Source organism: Nothobranchius furzeri, chromosome 14, assembly GCF_043380555.1.
Source record: "Nothobranchius furzeri strain GRZ-AD chromosome 14, NfurGRZ-RIMD1, whole genome shotgun sequence".
Lineage (NCBI taxonomy): Eukaryota > Metazoa > Chordata > Actinopteri > Cyprinodontiformes > Nothobranchiidae > Nothobranchius > Nothobranchius furzeri.
The window spans coordinates 4,653,613-4,678,475 of record NC_091754.1 but is presented as its reverse complement, the minus strand read 5'-3'; the positions used below and the strand labels follow the sequence as shown (position 1 = coordinate 4,678,475).

General features: G+C 40.7%; 1 protein-coding gene across 2 annotated transcripts; it reads right to left on the bottom strand.

Moving 5' to 3' along the window:
- Positions 1 to 1,691: 1,691 nt before the first annotated feature.
- Positions 1,692 to 12,938, bottom strand: LOC107394799 (uncharacterized). Of its 2 annotated transcripts, none has more exons than XM_054735798.2 (6): positions 12,796 to 12,938; positions 11,857 to 11,954; positions 10,092 to 10,482; positions 7,001 to 7,608; positions 3,943 to 4,254; positions 1,692 to 2,794 (listed from the first exon to the last, which is right to left on the bottom strand). In XM_054735798.2, exons 2-6 carry the CDS (start codon positions 11,897 to 11,899, stop codon positions 2,685 to 2,687), a joined length of 1,464 nt encoding a protein of 487 aa, XP_054591773.1. In that variant the 5' UTR covers positions 11,900 to 11,954; positions 12,796 to 12,938; the 3' UTR covers positions 1,692 to 2,684. The 2 variants fall into 2 exon arrangements, with proteins under 2 accessions (XP_054591773.1, XP_054591774.1); XM_054735799.2 differs by having other exon boundaries at positions 10,092 to 10,212; positions 12,796 to 12,935.
- Between the last annotated feature and the right edge of the window lie 11,925 nt (positions 12,939 to 24,863).

Genomic DNA, 24,863 nt, shown 5'->3' with positions numbered 1-24,863 from the left:
GAAAAGTAGCCCGTTCTGAAACAAAGGGTCAAGTGGAGTCCCTCGCCCATCCCCCACCCGTTCTGACCTGACCTTTTGACTGGGTGGCAGACACTATACACTTTATTTCGGGTTACTTTCAAAAGATATCCCAAAACGGAGACGTGCTGCTCACCAAAACAGCTGTGGGCTTATAACTTGGCTTCTGAATGTCCTAGAGAGGTCAGGTCTGTTTATAAATACTCCAATTAATGGTCTGTATGTAGAACAGAAGGAATTGAGTCGATAGGATGTACAGTTTTTAAATGGCACCCATAATTATGTCACACAAAGCACTGTTTCACATATTTCTGGGTCTCCACCCATCCCCCGTGCGTCCCAAAATGAAGACAAGTAACCCGTTCTGAACCAAAGGGTCAAGTGGAGTCCGTCACCCATCCCCCACCCGTTCTGACCTGAACTTTGGATTTGGTGGCAGACACTATGCACTTTATTTCGGGCTACTTTCAAAAAACACCCAAAACGGAGACGTCCTGCTCACCAAAAAAGCAGCTGTTGGTCTTATAACTTGGCTTCTGAATGTCCTAGAGAGGTCAGGTCTGTTTTAAAATACTCCAATTAACAGCCCCTACTACCAGAAAAAGGACTTAAGTCAATAGCACTTATGGGTTTTAAATGGGACCCAGAACTATGTTGCACCAAGCACAATTTCACATTATTATGGGTCCAGTTCACTGAAAAAGCTTCAATCAGGCTGAAACACCACAGGAAAGTAGAATCTTTTTAGTTATAAGTGATTCCAACGTTTCATGATGATAGCTCATTCCTAAGATGGTCAAATGGTGTCACAAAGGTCATCGGATCACTTGTTCTTTAAAGGCGTAGTTCGTATCACACATTTGTGGGCTTATAACTTTTCTTCTGAATGACCTAGAGAGATCAGGTCTGTTTTAAAATACTCCAATTAACAGCCCCTACTACCAGAAAAAGGAATCAAGTCAATAGCACTTATGGGGTTTAAATGGGACCCAGACCCCAGACCTATGTTGCACCAAGCACAATTTCACATTATTATGGGTCCAGTTCTCTGAAAAAAGCTTAAATCAGGCTGAAACACCACAGAAACAGGGTGTCCGCGGGGTTTTAAAAAGTATTAAAAAGTGATAAATAAAAATACCCATAGGAAAAAATGTGTTGCTCATCAGTTGTTCAATCTCATCTCTTGAGATTATTTTGAGAATCTCTTGTGTGTTTCATTCTGTGATCATTTGTTTCTGAATAATTTCTCCTAAGGGTCCCTTAGGAGCAAGATATAAGCTAAAAAGAGAAAAGAGAAAAGACATCAGTAAGACAAATGAGGTTGAGTTGAGAGACCTGTTTGAGCAATACTTTAGAACTGGGATAAACAGAAGAGATCTCATAATGGTATGGTTCTGATCTCAATTACGTCTGTTATTTTAAAAAGGGATTAAGGAGAATAACATGAGATGAATCTGAGAAATTTATGAGACAAATCTGAGAAGAATGAGCCCTAAATGAGATCTCATCATTGTGTGTCCAATGTCTCTTCCGTGTCTTCATTATTTCTCTTAATTATTTTACCAAAGCCATCTATGAGAACCATCTGAGCCATATTTGAGAAATTTAAGAAATTAAGAATGTAATTGTAAGTCTGTAGTGATTATAACTGACTGTAAAAAATACAAAAATACTTAAGCGCTTAACACTTTATTTAGTTAGCACAATTAGAACACCATTCATATTTGGGTAGCAGCGTATTGACTTTTCTTAAACCCATTACAACAAAATACATTAATATAAAATAAATAAGATAAAAATTAAATTCAATACAAAAATAAAAGTTATGTCATTGTCTACTAACCCCCTTGCTTTGAAGTCAGGCCTTAACCATGTTAACTTTACAAACAAGGATTAATATATATTTAAAAAAAAAACTACACCTGACTTTTTAACAACTGATAGATAATTCTAAGGTCAATCAGAATGACATACTATCAATACTTCCAGACTGTCAACAACAAACAATCCTGCAGAGAAACCTGGAACAAATCCACTTGGTATTGGACCATGTGAAAACAAACACGAGAAAATACTGCCTATAACGCGAGTACAACCAAATCCCAAAACTAATTTGGCAGTAGGGTTGCAGGAATTAACCGGTTTGACTATTAACCACGGATAACCCCCCGTACAAACTTCTCAAATGCGGCCTATAAAAAAACAAAAAGACAACAGCGCGACTTGCACGGACAAAAATAAAAGTGGAACTGAATGTGCTTACGCAGCAAAAGCAGAACAGTGATAACAACCATCAGGATCGCTCCATTTCTATTTAGAAAGTGGTTAAAGTCTCTCGTGTGGGGAATATTTCAGATATATTAGATAAATTCTTACACAGGAGACTTCAACCGCTTTCTAGTTGGAAATGGAGCAGTCCTAATGGTTTTTGTCAATGTTCTGCATGTTCAGTTTCACTTTTGTTTTTGTCGGTGCAAGTCGCGCTGTTGTCTTTTTTGTTTTATAGGCCGCGTTGGAGACATTTGTGGTCAATAGTCAAACCAGGTAATCCCTGCAACCCTACTTGGCAGGAAATGTCTCAACACTTATGGTCCATGACTAACAAGAAAAAAACAACAATGGATAAGAGAAAAAGCAGACCACATACTGTATATCATAGCAGTATCCTACTCCTTAGAACCTGCTCTGGCCCTACATTTGTTGACAAAGGCTTTCTTGAGCTTGGCCTCTTCAATTTGTTCCCAACCAGGTAGAGTGGCACATCTCAGGACATAGGCTATAAGACAAGAACATCAAAGTCTGGCATGAGTAATTAGACAAAAAGACAGCTAACACAACCACACTTCAGGTTAAAAGGACATAACAGTGTGACATCTATTTCAGGTAAAATAATTGAAAATCAGCATGTTTATTTCATTAGGCCATAAATATGAAACACAGATGAGGATAAAGTATGTTATACTTAACTGGAAAAAACTTAAAAGGTGTGTACTGTTTTTTTGCAACTTGGACCTTAATTCTAGCATGCAATTTGTTCATTTACTCACCCTGACAACTTTAGTGCTATTTGGAGTTTTCTAGGAGATATTAGATCAATTCCCAAATAATGTAAAACAATATAATGGGAGTCGCCCAAGCACCCAAAGGGCGGCGTTCTAAATTAGGACACAAAACGTTTTCATTTTTCCAATGCTGTGTTATGAATCAGAAGCACTATTCCCGTTAGTTTGGAGAGTCTTGGAGGTGATTTGATATTATTTGGGGTCTTATACAGCTATTTAGTCAAACTAGCTGGCGCATTTAGTGACGTCACGGTTGATTAGTTTTTTTTTTTTGATAAATGTAAAAAAACAGCTTGAAACACAATATTTCTACATTTCTGACCGAGGTGACATTATCTACCATTATACAACAGTTAGTTCCGACCGAGTGACTTGACTGGTCAAGAGACTTCAAAGAGTTGATATTGGACTATAACAGCACTGGGACTGTTCACAAACAGTATCACTCCACTGTGCACACCCGTTCTAACAGTTATTGTAGAAAATGTTTGTCGCCTAGCAACAGCCTTGTCTGAGTCTCCGTTTTGTGTTGGTACTATTTGTGTTGGCATAGCCTGATAAATGATTAAATAAATGAACAAATCATAATCTGTTGTTGCTTATTGTTATAAAAAATGAGCAGGTAGAACTGTTGTATAAAAGCAATATCACACTCGAGGTCATGCGTTGTTGCTGAATATCAGCACTGGCGTGATTTGGTTGTAGGCACGAGGCCGCAGGCTGAGTGCCGTAGATGATCACACCAGTGCTGATATTCAGCAACAACGCATGACCTCGAGTGTGATATTGCTCAATTGGAGACTGAATATAATCATTATCCACAGTACCTTGGCCTTTAAACCTAATTTTGAAAAACACTTACTAAGGATTGCATCCACTTTTTTATGGTCCAGGACCCGCTTTCCTTCCTTTCCAGAGGGGTTATTGCCAGGGCGACCAAAGGGGACTGCATTTTGACACTCCTCGACAGTAAATAAATGATCAAAAAGTGCATGAAACAGGCGCATGCTATGTGGTTTGGATGCTTGATTCATGGCAGCAAGGCGGAACGATGAGATGAACACACCACTCCCTGGAAAGAGCTCCTGCTGTCCTAATGGAGAGGATGGGCTGTCACGATGCCTTACTCCAATGAGATCACAAAGAGTCTGAAGCTCTCCGAGCTGATCTGGATCTGAGAAGGAGAGGTATAGAAACAATGCAAGGGTGAGAAAATGTCATGATACTCTTTAAAATTGTTACAAAGCTTTATTGGCAGGCAATTTAAAACAACCAAATAAATGACTACACGACCCAAAAGTGTTCACATTAAAGGACCAGGACTTTTTTGGACTCTTGAAGACGTTTTGCTTCTCATCTGAGGAGCTTTTGTCAGTTCTGAATGGAATATGGGAGTCAAGCTAATAAGCTGTCTATTGCTGCTTACAATCAACAAGTACTCCTCAAGAAAAGGACTTAAACATTTTTTTAACTTAATTTAGTTAGTTAGCTATGTTAGTTCTAGGGTTGGGCATCGATTGGAACCGGGACCAACTGTTAAGTTTCTCCCGGAATTTTTCAAAGTTTATTATTTCGATTCCTAGAATACCGACCAGAAGAGGAATCCGCGGCCGATCTCCTAGAAAAATAAACGTGATCTGCAAATTGTGATCAATGCTTTTCAGAGCTGATCACACCAGCTGTCTGTGTGCAGCACCGAGTCCCCCTCCCATCACCCAGATATAAACAAACACGTCTGCTGAACTTTTACTCCGTGATGTAAACTTTAACTCCTGCAGTGTAGAGGAAACGTGTTAAAAGACGTCAACACGGTGGATTTAATAGAAGCTTTAAAGAACAAACTCTGGATGGTGTGAGGTGAGTCTGTCTCACTGCAGAAATAAAAACACACACGGAGCTTCAGCAGTCGCTCACTAACACTCGTGTGTGTGTGTGTGTGTGTGTGTGTGAGCGTCAGAAGGCTGAACAATAACCTGTAGAATAATTAAAATCATCATGCTAGAGCAGCTTCTCCGTGGTGGACCACACCAGCTTCTGCCACAATAAATAATTAATAATAATATTAATAATAATAATAGTAATAACAATTATAAATCACACACAAAGTTGTGAAATTTTTAATTTCCCTTCTGAACCATTTCTGTTGAGTTTTAATGTTTAAAATCTGTTAGATTGTTATGTTAACTTATCACCTTTGACCCTTCTAAAGGCACTAGATCAAGGACTCTGGATACTGTAATCCTTTGTTTACGAAGTTGTCTTTGCATTAAAATGCACTATTGTTTATTGTGTGCTATGATAGTTTGCTTTAAGTAAAGCAAAGCGCGTTGAAATGTTTTTTTTTTGTTTATATGAATATATATATACACATACATATACAAATGTTTACAGGGATGTGTTTATACTTTTAATTTATTTTTAAAAATAAAGAGGGAGATTGTTAACTTGTTATTTTCTGTTATATCGCGTGAGTTCTGTTAGCCCGGGAGTTGTTGTTGGGTGTGCGGGGAGAAAATGGCGGCGGAATAAAGCTTTTGGAATGAGACGACGTCGTCGAGTATTTTGAGTTAACAGTTATCGATAGCGGCTACATTTAACTTTCTGTTCGGACTGAATGCTGCTGCAGCATGGAGGTGTCTGTACACAAATGGTCACTTTTCACTAGGGCTGGGCGGATTGATCTAAAATATCGATAGTATCGATCTAACGTTGGTATTGAGTATTTACTAGATACCTGCGTGATGGTATCGATTCAGTTTCTTCTAGCCTGGCAAGCCATGACGGTACTCACTGCTACAGATGTCGGTCAACGAGGCAGTCCACCAAACTCCATCAAAGGAGATGCAAAACACATCCTTTTCCTAAATAAATGTTAGTACTTCTATCTGAGTTTTTTTTTTCATGTTTAGTTCATGTGAACAGTTTTTGTTAAGAGAAGTCTTATTTACAAGTTGTCACTGAACGCACCTTTGGTGTATCAGAGAACTGCTTTTGACGTAGTGTCCTTGAACATCTCTCGAAGAGTCTCACGGCAGCTCCAAGCACGAAGTTTGAACGGAGCAGTGTGTGTGTTTCATTGATAAAACTACGAAATAAAAGCCTCTTAAAGAGCAAATAACTCCAGTGGTCGTCCCTGCCCGCCGAGCTGCAACATCATGACTGGACACAGTTCCGAAAAAAACAAAGAGACGACTAAAAACACCGACCTCAGCCGGCCCACCTGGAATTTTGGTCCTGGTTCCGCTCATCACGTTAACTATCATTGTGATATCATTTGCAGATCACGTTTATTATTCACGGAGATTGGCCGCGGATTCCTCTTCCGGTCGACATTCTAGGAATTGAAATATTAAACGTTGAGCGATTCCGGGAAAAATGAACAGTTGGAACTGGTTCCAATCGATGCTAAATGCCCAACCCTACACATCAGCCAGTACAGCCCCACAACATTCAGAGCCTTAAGGAACTCCGGGTGGATCTCATCCACCCCTGGAGCCTTGCCACAGAGGAGGTTGTTAACCACCTCAGTGACCTCAGCACCAGAGATTTGAGAGGCCAACCCAAAGTCCCCAGACTCTGCTTCCTCACTGGGAGATGTGTCGGTGGGATTGAGGAGGTCTTCGAAGTATTCTGCCCACCGAACCACAACGTCCCAAGTAGAGGTCAGCAGCACATAGAACATAGAATATTAAACAGACTTAATTGCATAATTCTAAAAATGCTAGTAAGGGCCATGCAAAATCATTCCCAGGGCCGCAAATGGCCCCTGGGCCGCACACCAGGTGTAATGCAATAGCATATTTTTCTGTCTTTTTAAAAAGATAATTCAAATACATAAAGTGTTCAATTTCCAATCACTGATACGTTATAAGAAAAAAATAACATCATGAACAAATTGGAAAAAAAAAATAATAACTTGCCTATTCTTGCGAGGACTTCATCGATCTTTCTCTTTTGTTGTAGAATTCTTTCAACCTCCCCCTTACATCTATCACATGGTGTCCATGCATTTTGTTCCTGGCGACCAGGAGGAATGTTGCCCTGATCAGATGAGCTGCCTGAATCTCTCCTGTCTTGTGGCTGGTCAGATGCTTTTCCACTGTCAGATAGACTGACCCCACTACCTGGCAAACCAGCTGCAGGTGAAGGGCCAGGGGTGTCAAGGTCATATAGTGATGGGCTGGATGTTTGGCCTCCATAGAGTGATGGACCTGGGTTGGCATGGCCATATAGTTGCGTGCTGAGTAAGTGGCCTCTGCTGGAAGATGGACTTGAGGTATTGAGGCCATACAGTAATGGGCTGGGTGTATAGCTGCCAAAGGGAGATGGACGAGAAGTGTTGAGGCCATATGGTGATGGGTTGAGTGTACGGTCTCCATAGGGAGGTGGACCTGAGGTGTGGATAAGGCCATACGATGATGTGCTGGCTGTATGGACTCCGTAGGGCGATGGACGAGAAGTGTCCGTGCCTTTTGGTGATGGGCTGGGTGTATGGTCTCCGTAGGGTGATGTATTGATGGTGTTGGAGCTGTCATAAATTTATATTGAACCATAAATTACATTTCAGTAAACACAAAGACACATGGCAAATGATTACAAAAAACTGGCAGAATTACCTATAAAATAATCGTTTTATACTTAGACACAGAACATTTGTTACAACCCAGGTTGGACAGGTAAAGCCGTAACAACATTTCAATACCAGGGTTTTTCCTGCATTCAAATTTGCGTGGCGGCCGCCTCCAGCAAATTTTGGACCGCCCCAGCCTGATTTCACTCTGCCCCCAACTTTATGGATGTTATTTTAACTGCAGTTGCAGCGTTGCGTCACTATAGGGCGCTGTATCAGCTGCGGTGCACCGAAAAGTGCAAACACCACTACAGAAAAAAATCAAAAATGGCTTTTCTCGCTAGTTGGTGGTACATATCTATGGTTGGTGCTATTAACGTCCTGATTTTCCCCCAGGCTCTTCCAAATCAGAGCAGGGCTGTACAGTCCGATGAAAATAACTGTCTGTGCGTGTCTGTCTACTTTTAAATGTAGCACTGGTGCAACATCTTTGAATTACTATTTTCCCCAGAACTTTCTTGAAAAAAAGTAAGTTACGTGTAAGAAAAATGCATTTTACTGGCACACAGTGTGGTCATCTGGATGCAGTGGAGGAAAATAAAGGAACCAGCAAAGGCAGAACCGTAGGGCTGTCGCGGTAACCGCAAAAATGAAATATCGCAATATGAAGAAGCCCACCGCGCTGCATCATGGGCCACCGCGATTACTGAACTTGGTTCAACTCAATGATGCATGTTGAGAAGGATGGCTGCACTGGTATCAAAACGAAACGTTACTTCGCTCCTTTGGGAGCACTTTGGTTTTCAGTACGTCAGCTGCTGCGCAGCCAGAGTCCTTGGCCGAGACAGAGCTGCCACCAGCGGCAAAAAAATAATAATAAACGCTCGGAGACCTGCTGAAGTCCCGGACAAGCACTGCTTCTGCAACCGTCCCGAAGAGAGTTTGAGCCGAGCTGGAGCTCACTCGCTACCTGCAGGAGGAATGCAACCGGGAGAGATTCCCTTTGCTCGCCAGAGTCGCACACAAGTACGTGTGCGTTAGTGCAACGAGCGCACCATCCGAGAGGGTTTTCAGTGTTGCTGGAAATGTTGCCACCCCTCTCAGATCCTGTCTCAAACCGTATATGGTTAACATGCTGGTTTTGCTTGTAAGTAACAAGGACGTGACCGAGCTATAAATCACCGTCATTCGTGTGTGTGAAAGTGAAATTATAGTGCGCCCGCCACCCGGTACATGTAATTTTTTTATGCTTGATTTTAAACAACTAAACAACATGGGGACTTGTTTCTTATTTGTTAGATGCTGCAGCCAAATTTGCATTTAAAAGTTTAACCTCCTGAATTTTGTTGTCTTTAAGTTCAGTCGGACTCCGACTGTCGGAGAAACAAACGTTACTGCGATCTGTGTTGTTACTGCCCTTTGATCTGCATTCAGTAAAGTGTTATTGAAGAAGGCAAGGCAATTTTAACCTTTTTTAAATGTGTAAACCTTATGTTTAGATAGTACTGCAATAAAAAAAAGAAGTGCTGCAATAATATCGCACACCGCAATATTAAGCCACCCTGAATCACCGCAGGAGGAATTCCTCAACCGCGACAGCCCTACAGAACCGGTCCAAAGTTTGGGATCAGTCTCACGATCAAGTGACGCACAGAAAAACATATGATGATGGTAAAACTAAGAAAGACTAAACTCTACAAGTGGATGAAAAGTCCCCACCATCCTGTTTATTCTGCATCCTGCAGCGCTACGGATCAGAACCGCTGCAGATACGAGTCACATTACTGCTGGTGCCGGATGTACGGCAAGCTGTTGTAATATATAATTCACAAATGCTTCTATCTTTGAACATAATTTAAACTGGATTATTGCCAACCTGTACATAATAGACATGCCACCATTACATTGTTAGCAGCATAAATTAAATGTTATTACCATTTCCAATACAAATGCATGTTAATGACATGCATTATATTTTACTGGATATATTTATGTGTTATTTTGACTAAGATGAGTGTTATTAATACAAACCTAAAATATTACTGAAATGTAGGTCAAATATTAAAAAATAATTTAACTACAAATATAAGATGGAAAAAGGGAACTAAACACCAATCTAGTGCACATTATTGAGCGTTTTATAATAAGAGTCTTATTTCAGCCTGATAATTTTGTTTTATTTCATATTTTTTTGCAGCAAACCAGTTTTGTTTCATTTGAAATGTTGTGAAATGGAATATTCAATCAATCAACAGAAGCTTAGATTAGAACATTTAACGGAAAAATATTTAGCCTTTCAAAAAGTGAGGCTAATTAAATGCACAGAGTACGCATGTGCTGGTGCATGGTCAGGATGGTACCACCTCTGCCTCAATTTGAGCCAGGAAAAACCCTGAATACTAAACTTAATCAAGATTTTGTAATTATTATTGTAAGCCTACCTGTAGGATGGTGGGCCACCGGAGCTGCGGCTTGTTGCATGCCCCGCGTCAGGTGATGCATTCATGGCTGGGATTTCCTCACCATGTTCAGACAGTGGGCTTCTTATAATGGTGTTGGACTCTGATGAGTGTAATGGCACATTCTCTTTTAACATTTTCAAAAAGGACTTCTGTGAAGTTTGGTGGCTTTTTGGCAGCTTAGAATGATCCTCCCCTGAAATATATTCAACAGTGGCCCTATAAAATTTACCATCTGACCACTTTGCTAAAACATGATCTCCTGATCTAAGATCTTGCAGCTGCACAGGAGCCTCATCTCTTGACAAAATGTCAACGCCTGTAAAGATTTTGCCAGTATAACCGTCTTCCCATCTGACAAATACATGACACCCTGGGGAAGAAAGAAAGCAACTAAGACATTTTCTATTTAGTCACAACAACTTACACAGTTACTTTTGTAGGGGTGCACCGATGCAGTTTTTTGCCCAATCACCAATCTTGAGAAAAACCTGAGTGGCTGATTTCGATTTTTGTTTTGACATTTATTTATCATCACTCAGATCAGCTGATTCACGCCAATCTGACCCTCCGCAGTGTGCTACAGTGCAGCACGGAGCAAGAGAGAGGTGCTAATTTCAGGCTAGATCATCTTAATCAATCAGAGAAACTGGTAAGAACTGTTAGGGAAATTTGTTCAAACTAAATCACAGGAGATGTCCAAAATGTTTCATAATCCTGTGTGTTCATCATGTATTAAAAAAAAACAACTGCATTTGGGGAAATCCAGATTAAAGCGAGGATCAATGCACGGGTGGAGACGTATTTCATCCACACTTTCTGTTAGGAAAACGCCTCTGAAAGAGGTGTCTCCTGGTGGACCGAGAGAGCAGCGCTGAGGCAGTAGTAGACCCCCCCCCCACCCCCACCCGGCGCATGAAAAAGGGGAGGAGGGCATTTTTTTTAAAGAGACAAGCGGCTCAGAGCGCCAACGTGTCATATCGGCAGGTGAGTGGCTGAGCCAGGTGGAGGTGCAGCTGCCTCACCTGGAGACCAGTGCAGTGCAGCCACGTAGTAATTTGCTGATAACGACACGTTTTTCAGCTTAGCCATCAGCCACAGCTGGTTCCACATACATGTGGAGCAGAGTTTTTAACCTGAAGATGGAGATATAATTATGGTTTTGGGCTGAAATATTAAATTTAAAGTAAGTTGCACTTAACTGCCACACTTATGATTACACATGTGCACAGCACCATTAGACACTCATCTATACAGGTTCTCAGCAAAAAAAAAAGTGTATTTAGGGCGTTACTTGCTCTTTAACAAGCACAGACAAGACTCACCCAGCAGATTTTACCGAGGATGTTTTTCTGCATATAATCCAACTCTTTATACCCAAACTAGGTCTGGATAGCGTAACCTCATGTTTTTTTACAAGCACATTGTCATCTACATGCTGCGCTCTACAGCAAGAGCTGCTGCATTTGGCACAGAGCTGACCTCCATGCTCTTCAAAGACTGTCATCAGTTAGCGCATCCAGTTAGCCAATATGTAATTATATATCACATGCCAAAGCCCTACCATAAAAATTGTTTTCACATGGAAATATGGACCGATTTTGATCAGCCCCTGCTCAAAGACATCGATGCCGATTGATCGGTGCACCCCTAATTTTTAAATCATATATGTAATGATTATTGCAGCACAACATAAAGCCTATATAACAGACACACTAACAGTTGACAGTATTATTTAGACACTTACCAGATTGTTCATTTAGCAGAGGGGAGTGCTGCAGGTCCTTCATTTTCTGGGTTGGAACCCGTAACCTTTTTTAGCCTGGCATTTTTTTGTTTTCCATTCTGTTAATTAAAACATAAATTCAGCTTCCACTTTTTCTTATCACAGCCAGTTAGCTATGCCACGTCCAACGGTCTGAGTAAAATGACTGTGGAATTCTTAGACATATTTATGACCCACTCCAATGAAAATCATGTTTTTTTTCCTGTTTATAACATGTTCATGATGTATTTTTCTTATGTTACAGCTACTGCAGCAACAAGTTATTTTCAGCGCTCAAGTCTTGGGTCTTTCATATGGATCAAAATTGTTCATAATGTGGATTTTGTACATGTAGCTGTCCCTTACGTCTTTATTATCCCTGTATATTCCGCATCCTTGGGATTTTGACATGTTTTACACTTTCACCTAAATCCCCTCCTTATCTGCACATTTCACATTAGTTTACACTTGTAAGTCCGCCACAATTTCTGTCTCTGTGCACATCCCAGAATGCTCTGCGTAATCATGTGATCACAAGGCGCCAAATGAAGAGAACATAAAATATGCTAAATACTCATATCAAGAAAAACACAGTAGCGACAATGCTAACTCGTCCTTTTCAAATAATAGTACTTCATATTAAAGCCCAAACTCTCATCTTTCAAACTATATAAGTATCATTACTCTAGTGTAAAGCTCACAGAGTTACGAGCAAACGAAGCAGCGCAAAATAGCAAATTTCATGAAGGAAGCCTTTAATGTCAAGGCCACAAAATTAATGTGAGTTGTGGAAGCTAACTATCAAAGATTTATGCTAACGCCATCCACCTCTCCGTCTTCTCAACTGAAAAATATTTGACATCTTTGCAACGTTATTTGTGTTACATGCCATGGTAACTAATATATATTTTTGATTCTTACCTTGCTGGAACAAAAGGTAAAGCTTCAACGACCGACCAACGGACAGTTCTCTCTTGCTCACTTTTTTTTTCTCTCGGACTTTCCCGCACTCGAAACCGCTTGAAACCTGTTTTCATGCTATGGTCTTTTAGAGGCCAGTGTCACGTGACATAATGCTGTCCCCCTACAGGGCGGGATTCTAATCTAGAACAACATACTCTCGCGAGATTTGACATAGATCTCTGACCTGACTTGGGAGAAACATCACAGCGCAAGAACAACAACTAAAAGTAAGTAAATTGTTTTTGTTTTCCTAAATTATGCGCTCTTAAACACATACAAGGTAGGAGTCGTTCTACTACAGTAACGTCACTGCGTTGCATAAAAATGATCTAAATATATTCAACCACGTCCGCGATCACCTATCTAAGATGCCTAGCCACACCTAGCTAAAGCATGTATGTTTACTGATACATAAAGCGTTACATATACCCCCCCCCCCCCCCCCCAACCATTCTCGATCATTCTATCCTACTTACTGAAGTTACCTAGTCTTAATAAACAGTTATATATTATTTCTAATAACATTTAATGCTCCAATAGCGACGTATTGGGTGCTGTACAGCTGCATGTTGGGATAGCTAGATGTCTAAACAACTGAAGCGTTGGTTGCTTTGTGTTGTGAGTTTGTTAAACTGCAGAAAATGGTACACTCTTGTTGTGTAAAGGGCTGCCATGCTAACCTTCACAAGAAGGCAAAAAGGTTAAATGTAGGCTGGAGTCACGGTAATCGTATTTGGCCGTTTATTTTGATAGAGAAATCTTAAGGCTGTTGGTCATACTGACAGACTGTAATTACCCCGACGTATGCATGTGTGAAGACATTTTAAACGTTATGCACAGAGACTGCGGAGGTAACAACAAGATTCGCATCTGAGCGTTGTCTCAAACGTGGACACCATGATCAGTGCAGCTCGCTATCAGCACGCTGAGGAGCTTAGAGAGCATCTCGGAGCATGTCTGATAGCCAGCCAGTCTCTGTTTAATTCTGCACAGAGACTGAGTCAGACTCCAGAACCAGACCACAGCAGGTAAAATCTTCCTACTTTAAGTGAAATCGTTTAATTGTGGCATTATTATGTTGCTGGACACGCTGGCCAGCTTGTTTAGAGTAAATATAATAGAAAAATTTATGAAAATTAAATTGTGAATTTTTATATTATTTGAGAGATGAAAATGATGGTAGGAAAGGATCAAGACCGTTTATTTTACAATTATTAAAACTAAACAAAGTAAGATATCATAAAACAAATGAAAGATGATTACAAATTCCAATTAGATACAAGAAAACAAAATATTTTAGTAAAAGCAGCTTTAACTAAAAGTGTTTTAAGCTGTTTTTAATGGTGTCCAGACTGTTAATACTACTTAATAGGGTTGTATTGGTACCCTAAAATCCTAATCAGATCGGTCAGTGTTTTTAAGAGCTCGGTTCGATCAATTTTAGGAATATTATTATTATATCTATTTATGTAATATTTAAAGTGGCTCCTACAGTGAGCAGAATGAGGTGTCATCACAGGCTGCTGATCTAGCATGATGTCTTTAATTATTTGACAGGTTATTTGTGCAGCTATGAGGGTCACGTTCATACAAACAAGTGTTGTGTTTGACTTTTGATGGTCCGTGTTTTTATTTCTGCAGCGAGCCTTACAAACTCAACTCACACCGCCCAGAGTTTCTTCTTTAAAAGTTGTATAAAATAATGTGCTTCCTCAGCATTTTTTGTTGTAGGATGAAAACTTTACATCAGTTTTTCCAGGGAAAAGGTTTGGCTGATGTGTTTGTTTACATTTAGCCGCTGCGTGCCTGCAGTGTGAGAAGGGACAGAGGGGCAGCGCGACACTCCGTTAAGCGTCTTTACAGGCTCCAGTAGCAGCGACAGCCAGCTGGTTTGGTCCGCTCTGAAAGGCGTTAATCAGAATTAGCAGATCACATTTCTTAAACGGAGATCGGGCACATGCAGCCATCATGCATCACTAAATACAGCGGCTGTGCGGAAACTCGCCTGGAAACTTTCATCTGCTGCACTTAAATCACACAATAAAAATGCATTATTTTACGAAAAAAAATATACTGAAACGGTACGCAAGTGGACTGAGCTGAAACGGTTAAACGTTTCATTATTGAGGTAAACTCCTTAATATATTGTGATATTGATTTTAGGCCACATCGCCCAGCCCTACCTTGTAGAGACCTGAATTGACACTTGTTAGAAAGTATATTTTTGTTTATTAAAGATTTGATTAGATGTAAACCCCTTTACTGAACAAAGACTTGATGCTTCATTATAAAATATTTTAACTTTTGCAAAAAGTTCCACTGTATATTCCAGTAACTTGTGTCTGTTTTTATATAGGATTAGGGTGTCAAAATGACCAGACGAAAACCTGGAAAACGATGGAGGAGGACCAGTAATGAAGATGGCTCAAATAAACGACCAAGAAGGATTTCACAATTGGTGAGTAGCCTGTCATAGATGTGTTACAGAAAAATCTGCTGCAGATTAATAACCTATTTTTCTCCCTGCAGTCATCCCTTTTTGCAGCCACTAATGTTCATGTGGAGACTGATGAGCAATATTTAAGTAAGTTATGAAATGTGCATATCTTTTACTTTTTAGATTAGATTGGGATTTATTTTAAACATCTTTTAAATGTGCTAGCTTCGTGAAATAACTAGCTCAGTGGTCTAGTGGTAGAGTGTCCACCCTGAGACTGGGAAATTAGGGTTCAATTCCTGATCAGATCATAACAAAGACTTAGACCCAATGCCTCCCTGCTTGACACTCAGCATTAAGGGTTGGGTTGGGGGTTAAACCACCAAATGGTTCCTGAGCACGACTCTGTCTGCAGCTCACTGCTCCCCCAGGGGATGGGTCAAATGTAGAGAATAAATTTTGCACACACATCAGTGTGTGTGACAACTAATGGGACTTTAACTTTAAATTATATTTAAACATCCCACTGTCTCTATGGGTGACCCCGCGAGGAAAGTTGACCATTGAGCAGGGTTGATGGTTTATTCCTTGGGTCCACGTGGCAGGGGTGAGGAGTGAGCACCACCTCACCCCTGCCACGTGGACCCAGTCCCAAATAGAGAGAAGACAGATGTCCTGAGCACAGTTGTTTTGCAACTCACAGGTCCTATAAATAAATAGAACACAGTCCACAGTTTGTCAAAAAATTGCATGGAAATATTGTTTACACGTGTCTGGATTTAAGTAGCACATGTAAATAACAAAATATAAGTTATCTTGGGATATATAATCATGTATTCTTTAAACTTTCACCTTTTAAGTTAAAGCTGTTAATAACATAAGGGCAGGATCCTTTCATAAACACTAGGTTTGAAGGTTTTGACTTTCTCCTTATATTTTAAAAATTAGTGTAGGTCACTGTGTGGCTGCAGCCTTTGCTCCAGTCAGGGCATTCAAGTTGACATTGTTGTCCTATTAGTGAGTTGAGAGCTAGAAGTGTATAAAATGTCCCACAGGCACTTTAATTATATATTCATAATTAATGTAAAAATTTTAAATTTCCTCTAGAGATGGACAATATTGTATATTTCTTGTCCAGAGAAAAATAATCTATCATGTTTAACTAAATTTATGATGATGTAATTGCATCTACTGAAGATCACATGGGTCATGCACCATGGAGTTATTAGTTATCAGGGCAAACATGGCTGGAATCTAACAGTATTGCCTCATATCAGCGATTATAATGTAATGACTCAGAGTCTCTGGTTGCTCTTTTATTAGTATTATTTTCAGACAACTGTCGCCGTAGCCCACGCCTTACAAACTCTTAGCTTTTTTAACAGAATCGCTCGTAACGGAGTTTTTACTAGCATAGCGAACCAGAGTGGAAAAAATGAATAAAACGGTACCCCTATAGTTTGCTATTGAAACCCTTACAATACGTTTGAGGTAATTTGGCCACTCAGGCTGTCCGTAGATGTTTCCCGATTACACGGGAGGGAGGGGTTTGGCTCGTCTCTCCGCACAAGCACAGTGGATAAACAGAACTCCATTGGTGATGAATGGCCCCAAATAATTAAAAACCAGGACCCAAATGCAAAGTTTAGAGCAGCACATTTACTCAGAGGCTCTCAGATTGAGCAAACTTGTGAGAATACACGTAATAACCGCTTAGAGACAGAGCAACATGTCGCTAGCATAGCGGCTAATCGCTATCATAGCAATTTGGCCAGTTATATCAATATAAAGATATAGTCATAAAGTCTACAGAGGGTGGTGGGATCTGAGTGACATTTCATTAACCCTGTAGTGGCTCTAGGCAAGGCAAAGCAGCTTTATTTGTATAGCACATTTCAAACACAAAGGAAATTCTAAGTGCTTTACAGAATAGATAATTATTTAAAAATATGGAAAAGTTGCATAGTGTGCCTTTTAATTAGAACAAATTAAGATTAAATATTACCGAATATGCGATGATTAGGCCGTCATTTTACATTTGACTGAATAGGCTATGACCATCAGTAAAAATCACTGAAAAAAAAATCCAGTGTTATTTTTGATCTGCAGTAAAGCCTAATTCATACGTCTCCATCACCTCCACGAGGGAGAGACGCACAGACGAAGACGTTTTGCCTTCAGACTTCCATCTCCTGAGGACTGTTACAAAACAATTCCCTGCCAGGACACCAGAGGGCGAAGCGCTGTTCTGTGGTGTCCTGTCATGTCAGACTTTATAACACGGACAAATTTGTCCCTTATCCTCCTCCACCTCTTTATGCGCTCGCCACCTCTAAATCCACATTTCCCGTCATTCCCGCCCACGAATAAAACACTTGCTGTGCATCTTTTCACTCCATTCATGGGTGAATAAACGTTTAAATTTGTAGAGTTTTTCTGCGAGGTATTCTTGTAGCTTCTCCCTGTCTGCCGCTAGATATCCTCAGCTTTCTTTATGATTTTGAGGGTGCAATGTCAGCGCAGTTGACAACAGCAGCGTTCTGACCAATCATAAGCTTGTATTCTCCGTCTCGTCGAATGAATGTTTAGAAAAGAGAGTTAGACTCCATCCATTCTTGCGAGCCTGCTGGAGAGCCCTCGAAAGGACAAATACTGGCGTTGCGTGCATCCGTCCCTTTGCAGATGGAGAAGTATAAATTAGGCTTAACTATGAACACATAACATCCTTTTTATCCTTCTTTAGCACTTGGTACCAATAAGCACAGCTTGATTACATTATACAAATTTGCTATTGTGGTATGCCTGTAGAGACAATCTCCATTGTTGGCTAAGTTTATATTGTTTCTACCAAGTACTGTTAATGTCGCTCACTCCCAGGTTTTGATGAGTGGAATTCAAGGATGTGTATTATGTGTTATCAAGAACACACAGATGTAAACATAAACTGATACAATGTGATCAAGACGTGGAAGAAAAAAAAAATACACACCCCATTAGTAGTATTTTAATAATCTTTAAATAATTTCTAGTGAATCCTGATTCAGATAAAGGTATGATTTATTCATATGTCCTCTTCACTGTCAAAAGGTAGGGAAGCACAGCAGAAGGGTTTGCCTCCTGGAGGAGACCAAAACACTACACTTGAAAAGGAACCTATCCAACCACCAGATATCCATGCAGGATGTGCCCCACTCTCTGAACTATCAAGTCTCTCACCGATTGCCAGGTACACTCATCCTCTTTTGTCTGCCTGTCTCTTCATCCAAGGATGCACAGTATTTTTTGTCAATGGGTAGATTCAGCTAGTATAAGAATTGGATGCACAGGCTGAGACTACGTAAGATTTGCATTGTGACATTAATTATTTGTGTTTTATTTTATTTTTTACCAGCACAAAGCGTGGTACAAGAGATTGTTTCAACTATTGACTCTGTCAAAGACTGTGAAGAACCAACTTCCACATCAGTCATCAGAGATCCTCCTGATGACCTAATAACCGAACTACATAGCAATGCTGAGTATGCTCCATCTCATTCATTTGAGGAAGATGTGGGGGATTGGACGTATGATGATGCCATAGCTGAATTTTACATACATATGACCAAAGATGATAGTTTCTGTGTGGAAAACCATGATTTGTGTAGGACTAAACTATATGGAGCATCTAATAAACTTCAACTGGACACAGTTCACCACTCTGCTTTGGAAAGATGTGCTGGTCACTGCATCAATTCTAAAACAGTAAGGGTCTTTCACAGGGCACAAGTTAAGAGGAATTATCTCACATCAAAACACTATGGGAAAGGCAATAGAAGAAACAATTTCACAGTTGTTTTTTCTAGTGAAGGACAGATAAAATATGGAAAGATAGATTTCTTCTTTATCACGGAACAATCCTGTGACAAATGGGTTCTTGTTCATGAATTCAAAGATGCAGGTTTTTCTTTGCTGCAAGATAGTAGAACGAATGGTACATGCAGTCATGTTGTTCCACTTGTGGAAACTTCTGTCAGAACAGTGGTTCCCTTGGATTGTATTTTGGGTAAAGTTGCTTACCTTGACATCTATGCCTGGCATAGTGTTTGTAGCTCATTTACCAAATACACTTGAAAGGTTTTAACCATTAAGACCAAAACTGACCAATAACAACATTGACCTCTGTATTTTTACTGTTCTGTATAACACAACTTCGCTGTGACTTCTGTAAAAAGCAACCATTTTCATTTATATGTTTACATAACTGTTAATTAAATTGACAATGCAATGTAAATATCTAGAAATTTCATGAATTAAAAAAGATATCTTGAGCACATTGTGGCTTAATGTGCTATACAGTTTTTAAATGTTAACTTAAAGCTTAAAACTGTAATTAACAAGTTATGACATGTAAGAATTCAACAAGTTTTGGAAGTTGAACATTATGTAAATATAAACCACAATTGAATTGATAATGTATTTTGTCAAGAAATAAATGGATTTAGTGTCATTTGAGAGCGCATTTGATTTTGTTATGAAACTGATCTAACTTAGTGACGTCATGCATTGCTCACTGAGACATAACTGAGATAGGGATTTGAAGTAAGGATATCATATTGAGACATTTTTGAGAGTGCATTTCATGTCTCATTTTTAACTTATCTGAGATCAGGAAAAGAGACAGTTGTAAGAGGATTTTGAGATTTCAGACAGTGCTCACTGTAAGATTTATTTCTCAGGAGAAACATTTGAGAAGAATGAGAAAACCACTTCAGTCTCAATTTGTGCTTATTTGTATCTAGGAGATGTAAATGTGACAGAAATGAGATCTTATCTTCAATTTTGCTTTGCTATGGGTAGTCAAATTTAAGGCCATTAAAAGTGTTAAATTTGGTCTCAGAGGTATTATTTTTTCCAAATTAGGTATTATTTTTTTCAGACTATCAGATGTCGTATTCTGAACATCGACATAGAAATATATTCCGAATGAAATGTTTTGAACGATTATAAAAACAAAACAAGCCGATTATTTGCTCCTCCCATTTGCGCTGCCTTGAGTTGCAAATGAAGCGCTCCTCCCAGTGTTGCCAAGTTAACTTAGCGACTTTGACGCTATTTCTAACAGCTTCTCAGACCCCCTTCTTGACTTTTCAAATCTTAAAAGTACCTAGCGAACACCTCAGAAACATCTCTGGTAACCCTTAGCTACTTTCTGGATAACTGTCGTCGACATTTCCTGCAGGTTAGCTAAACACTCTCCGCCTGCACTCCGGACCGTTCTTCAGGACATTAGGAAAGGGAATGATGTAGTGATGTGTCAGTCGCTAAAGACAGCTCTCAGGGCCGGCTCCCTGTTGGATAAACCAGAGTGAGTGACACACACACCGCACCTGCGGACTCCTGAGCCGATAAAAACGGCTAAATGTGCGCGTGCGGCGTGCTAAACACACGTGCAGCTTGCCCCGATTTCTGTGAGACCGGGTTTGGGGGGTGGGGGGTGCAGCTGTGGTTGGGACAATTATTACATTAACTGATGGACTTGTAAATAAATAGTTTATAAATAAGGTAGAAATAAGTTCCTCACGCTGATAACTAATAACTAATCTCTCTGAGGACACGGTGCTAGTGCACTCTCCTACAGCACCTTGACATGACTCAATAAATGTTATGCAACATTTAGTGAACAGCAATTTGCATGTATTTGTTATAAATGCCACTGTATAATTCTTGCTGTCAGTATTTGCCAGATATTGGTATTTGGTTCTGTACTGGTTAGACTTAAATGAGTTAAACCAAGGTCTATAGCCCTTGGGTCATAAACTATGAGCTATAAGTATATTGGTCTTTTTATACTGGGAATCAGGAGTTATTTTAGTGATCATCTTGTTTCTTGTTTATTTTTGCCCTGAGCAGTTTTATGACTGAATAAAAATAAAAAAATAAAAATCGACATAAATTGAAAAATCGTCTTACATAATCGAGATCTCAATTTCAGTCACAATAATCGTGATTATTGTTTTTGCCATAATCGAGCAGCCCTACTTTAGCATATCCGGTCACATAATGATGACGTCATATTCAGCGGTCGTTGTGCATCATTTCAGGCCTCGTGGTCAACTGTCTGAACTGCTGAACAGAAGTGCCTGGCATATTGTAAAATAAATATGTGCAATACGTTGTCAACATCAGTGAGTCTCTAAGTCTATTCTTTTTGTATGTTATATATGTTAAAATACGTGTAAATAGGTCGCTGATTAACACTTGCAATTTAGTGTTGTGATGGTTTTAAAAAAATTCTGAAGGTAGTAAAAAAAAGTATTAAAAAGTAGTAAATTTTACTTAAGGATTGCTGTATATACCCTGAGAAAGGTAGAATCTATTGAGTTGTAATTTATCTGAACTTTTCATGATCATAGCACCTTCCTAAGGGGGTCAAACCATGGCCCAAAGGTCACCGGGCATGGTGTCACCTAAAGAAAAATGTCCGGATACACCTTTGGAGGCTCATAACTTGGCTTATGAATGTCCTAGAGAGGTCAAATTTGTTTTAAGATACTCCAATTAATGGTCTGTATCGATAACAGAAGGAGTGGAGTGGATAGGATGTACAGTTTTTAAATGGCACACGCAGAATTATGTTGCACCAAGCACAATTTCACATAATTTTGGTTCCAGTTCCCTCAAACAAGGTCCAATCTGGCTGAAACACCACAGGAAGGTAGAATCTATTGAGTTGTAAGTGATCTGCACGTTTCATGATGACAGCACATTCCTAAGGGGGTCAGATGATGTCACAAAGGTCACCGGATCACTTCTGCCTTAAAGAAAAATGTCTGGATACACCTTTGGTGGCTCATAACTTGGCTTCTGAATGTCCTAGAGAGGTCAGGTTGGGTTTAAATGACTCCAATTAACAGCCCCTATCACCAGCAGAAGGAATGGAGTCATTAGCACTTACGGTTTTTAAACAGCACCCTGAAATATGTCGCACAAAGCACATTTTCACATAATGTTGGTTCCTTTTGTGTGAAAACAAGGTCCAATCTGGCTGAAACACAACGGGAAGGTAGAATCTTTTGAGTTGTAAGTTATCTGTACATTTCATGATGATAGCACATTCCTAAGGGGGTCAGATGATGTCACAAAGGTCACCGGATCACTTCTGCCTTAAAGACAAATGTCCGGATACACCTTTGGAGGCTCATAACTTGGCTACTGAATGTCCTAGAGAGGTCAGGTTGGGTTTAAATGACTCCAATTAACAGCCCCTATCACCAGCAGAAGAAATTGAGTCATTAGCACTTTTGTTTTTTAAATGGCACCCAGAGATATGTCGCACCAAGCACAATTTCACATATTTCTGGTAGAAAAACCTGTGATACAAGCTCCAATCTGTCTGAAATGAACACATGATGGACCTGTGAGGTCAAGGAGCACACAGTATCAGTGTCAAGTCTGGAGGTTGAAGAGAACCCCGTTTTTAGCTGAAATCCATCTTTTTTCTGACCTCTGACCCAGAACAGCACCAGAACAACGAGCTACGGCTACCAAACTGCCTGAGCTAGCTATGGGTGACGGCGGCATGCAAAATCGACGTTTGTTTGGTGAAAATCGGTTGAGAAATGCCACTTTGCCGAGCACATGGCAAAAAGGCGGGAAAAACGTAGGGAAAACTGCCGTCCGGCTCCAAACGGACGCTTAGCACGATGCGACCGGCACGAATTCGAAATCTATGGTTCGGGCCAGTGCTGGGATGCACCACAAGAGTTTTCGGGCGCCTCGGATCAACGATGGCCGAACGGCAGCCAAAAAGGGTCTAAAAATCGTGGTTTCGGGCCTAGGGTTTTGCCGGTTGCTTTTAATTCATTAAAAATAGTTCAATTCCACGTAGGGACATGAAATTCACATATGTTGTAAAGAAGGACATGCCGAATCATAATATTTTAGTTGTGTCACGCTACGTCGCTCACTGACCAAGTTCGGCCACTAGGGGGCGCAGTCGAAAATTGTTTACACTCTCTGGTTCGGAAGTCCGGTACGAGCGCAAAAATCTACTCGTCTTTTCGATAGCCCTCACGGAGCTAGAATTGCGCCATTGTAAACTTGCAAAAATCGCACACTTTGGGGGGCTATATCTCCGGAACCACAAAATATTTTGCCACCAAACCACCTCGGATGGACTCGTGCTTGGCCCCCGAACAACATATCCGAAGATGGCATCGCTGGTGCCAGCAGAACTTTTTCTTTCCACTTTCTACCAGGAAAACACAAGTCCTCTTTGAGGCGATGGGTCTAAGAGGGCATTTTTTGGCCAAACTCAGACACGACTTTTCTTTTTTTTTTTTTCAATTTTGACAGCGGATTATGATTGCTTGGCACCACGGGGACCGCCTCTCCAAAAACGGGACGGATCGGGCGTTCCCTTGAGGAGCTGTGGCCAAAAAGAGCGTGACCTCTGGCGACCTGGGGTTCGGAAAAGCACCGAAACAAAGAGCTACGGCTACCAAACTGCCTGGGCTAGCTCGAGGTGACGGCGGCATGCCAAATCGACGTTTGTTTGGTGAAAATCGGTTGAGAAACGCCACTTTGCCGAGCACATGGCAAAATGGAGGGAAAACTGCCCTCAGGCCCCAAACGGACGCTTAGCACGATGCGACCGGCACGAGCTCGACGTGTGTGGTAGCTGTCAGCTATCTAAAGGAAATGTGCAAGTGTCAACTCTAGGTTGAGCAGAACCATGTTTTTCAGCCCCAAAACAGCCCAAATCCATCATTTTCTTTGACCTCTCACCCAGAACAGCACCGGAACAACGAGCTACGGCTACCAAACTGCCTGGGCTAGATCGGGGTGACGGCGGCATGCCAAATCGATGTTTGTTTGGTGAAAATCAGTTGAGAAATGCCACTTTGCCGAGCACATGGCAGAAATGGAGGGAAAACTGCCCTCCGGCCCCAAAGGGACGCTTAACACGATGCGACCGGCACAAATTCGAAATCGTTGGTTCGGGGCAGTGCTGGGATGCACCAAAAAATTTTCGTGCGCCTCGGACCAACGTGGGCCGAACGGTGGCCAAAAAGGGGCTCAAGTGGCAGAAGGCCGCAAATGAAGCCTGAGCTAAATTTTCACACTTTTGGGCCGCCGTTTGAATTCGGTTTGGCGAAGCCGCACGAAATTTGGGGTGGTGCATCCCGGCTACCATCTCATCGACGCACGTTGAAATCGATGCAGTCGGACATTTTCGAGCGCCCTTACGGGACGCTTGTCCAAGCAGATATAGTCAGGTGTCTGGTTACACCTTTGTGGGCTTATAACTTGGCTTCTGAATATCCTAGAGAGGTCAGGCTGGTTTTAAAATACTCCAATGAATGGTCTGTATCTAGAACAGAAGGAATGGAGTGGATAGGATGTACAGTTTTTAAATGGCACCCTGAAATATGTCGCACAAAGCACATATTCACATAATGTTGGTTCCTTTTGTGTGAAAACAAGGTCCAATCTGGCTGAAACACAACGGGAAGGTAGAATCTATTGAGTTGGAAGTTATCTGTACTTTTCATGATGATAGCACATTCGTAAGGGGGTCAAATCATGTCCCAAAGGTCACCGGATCACT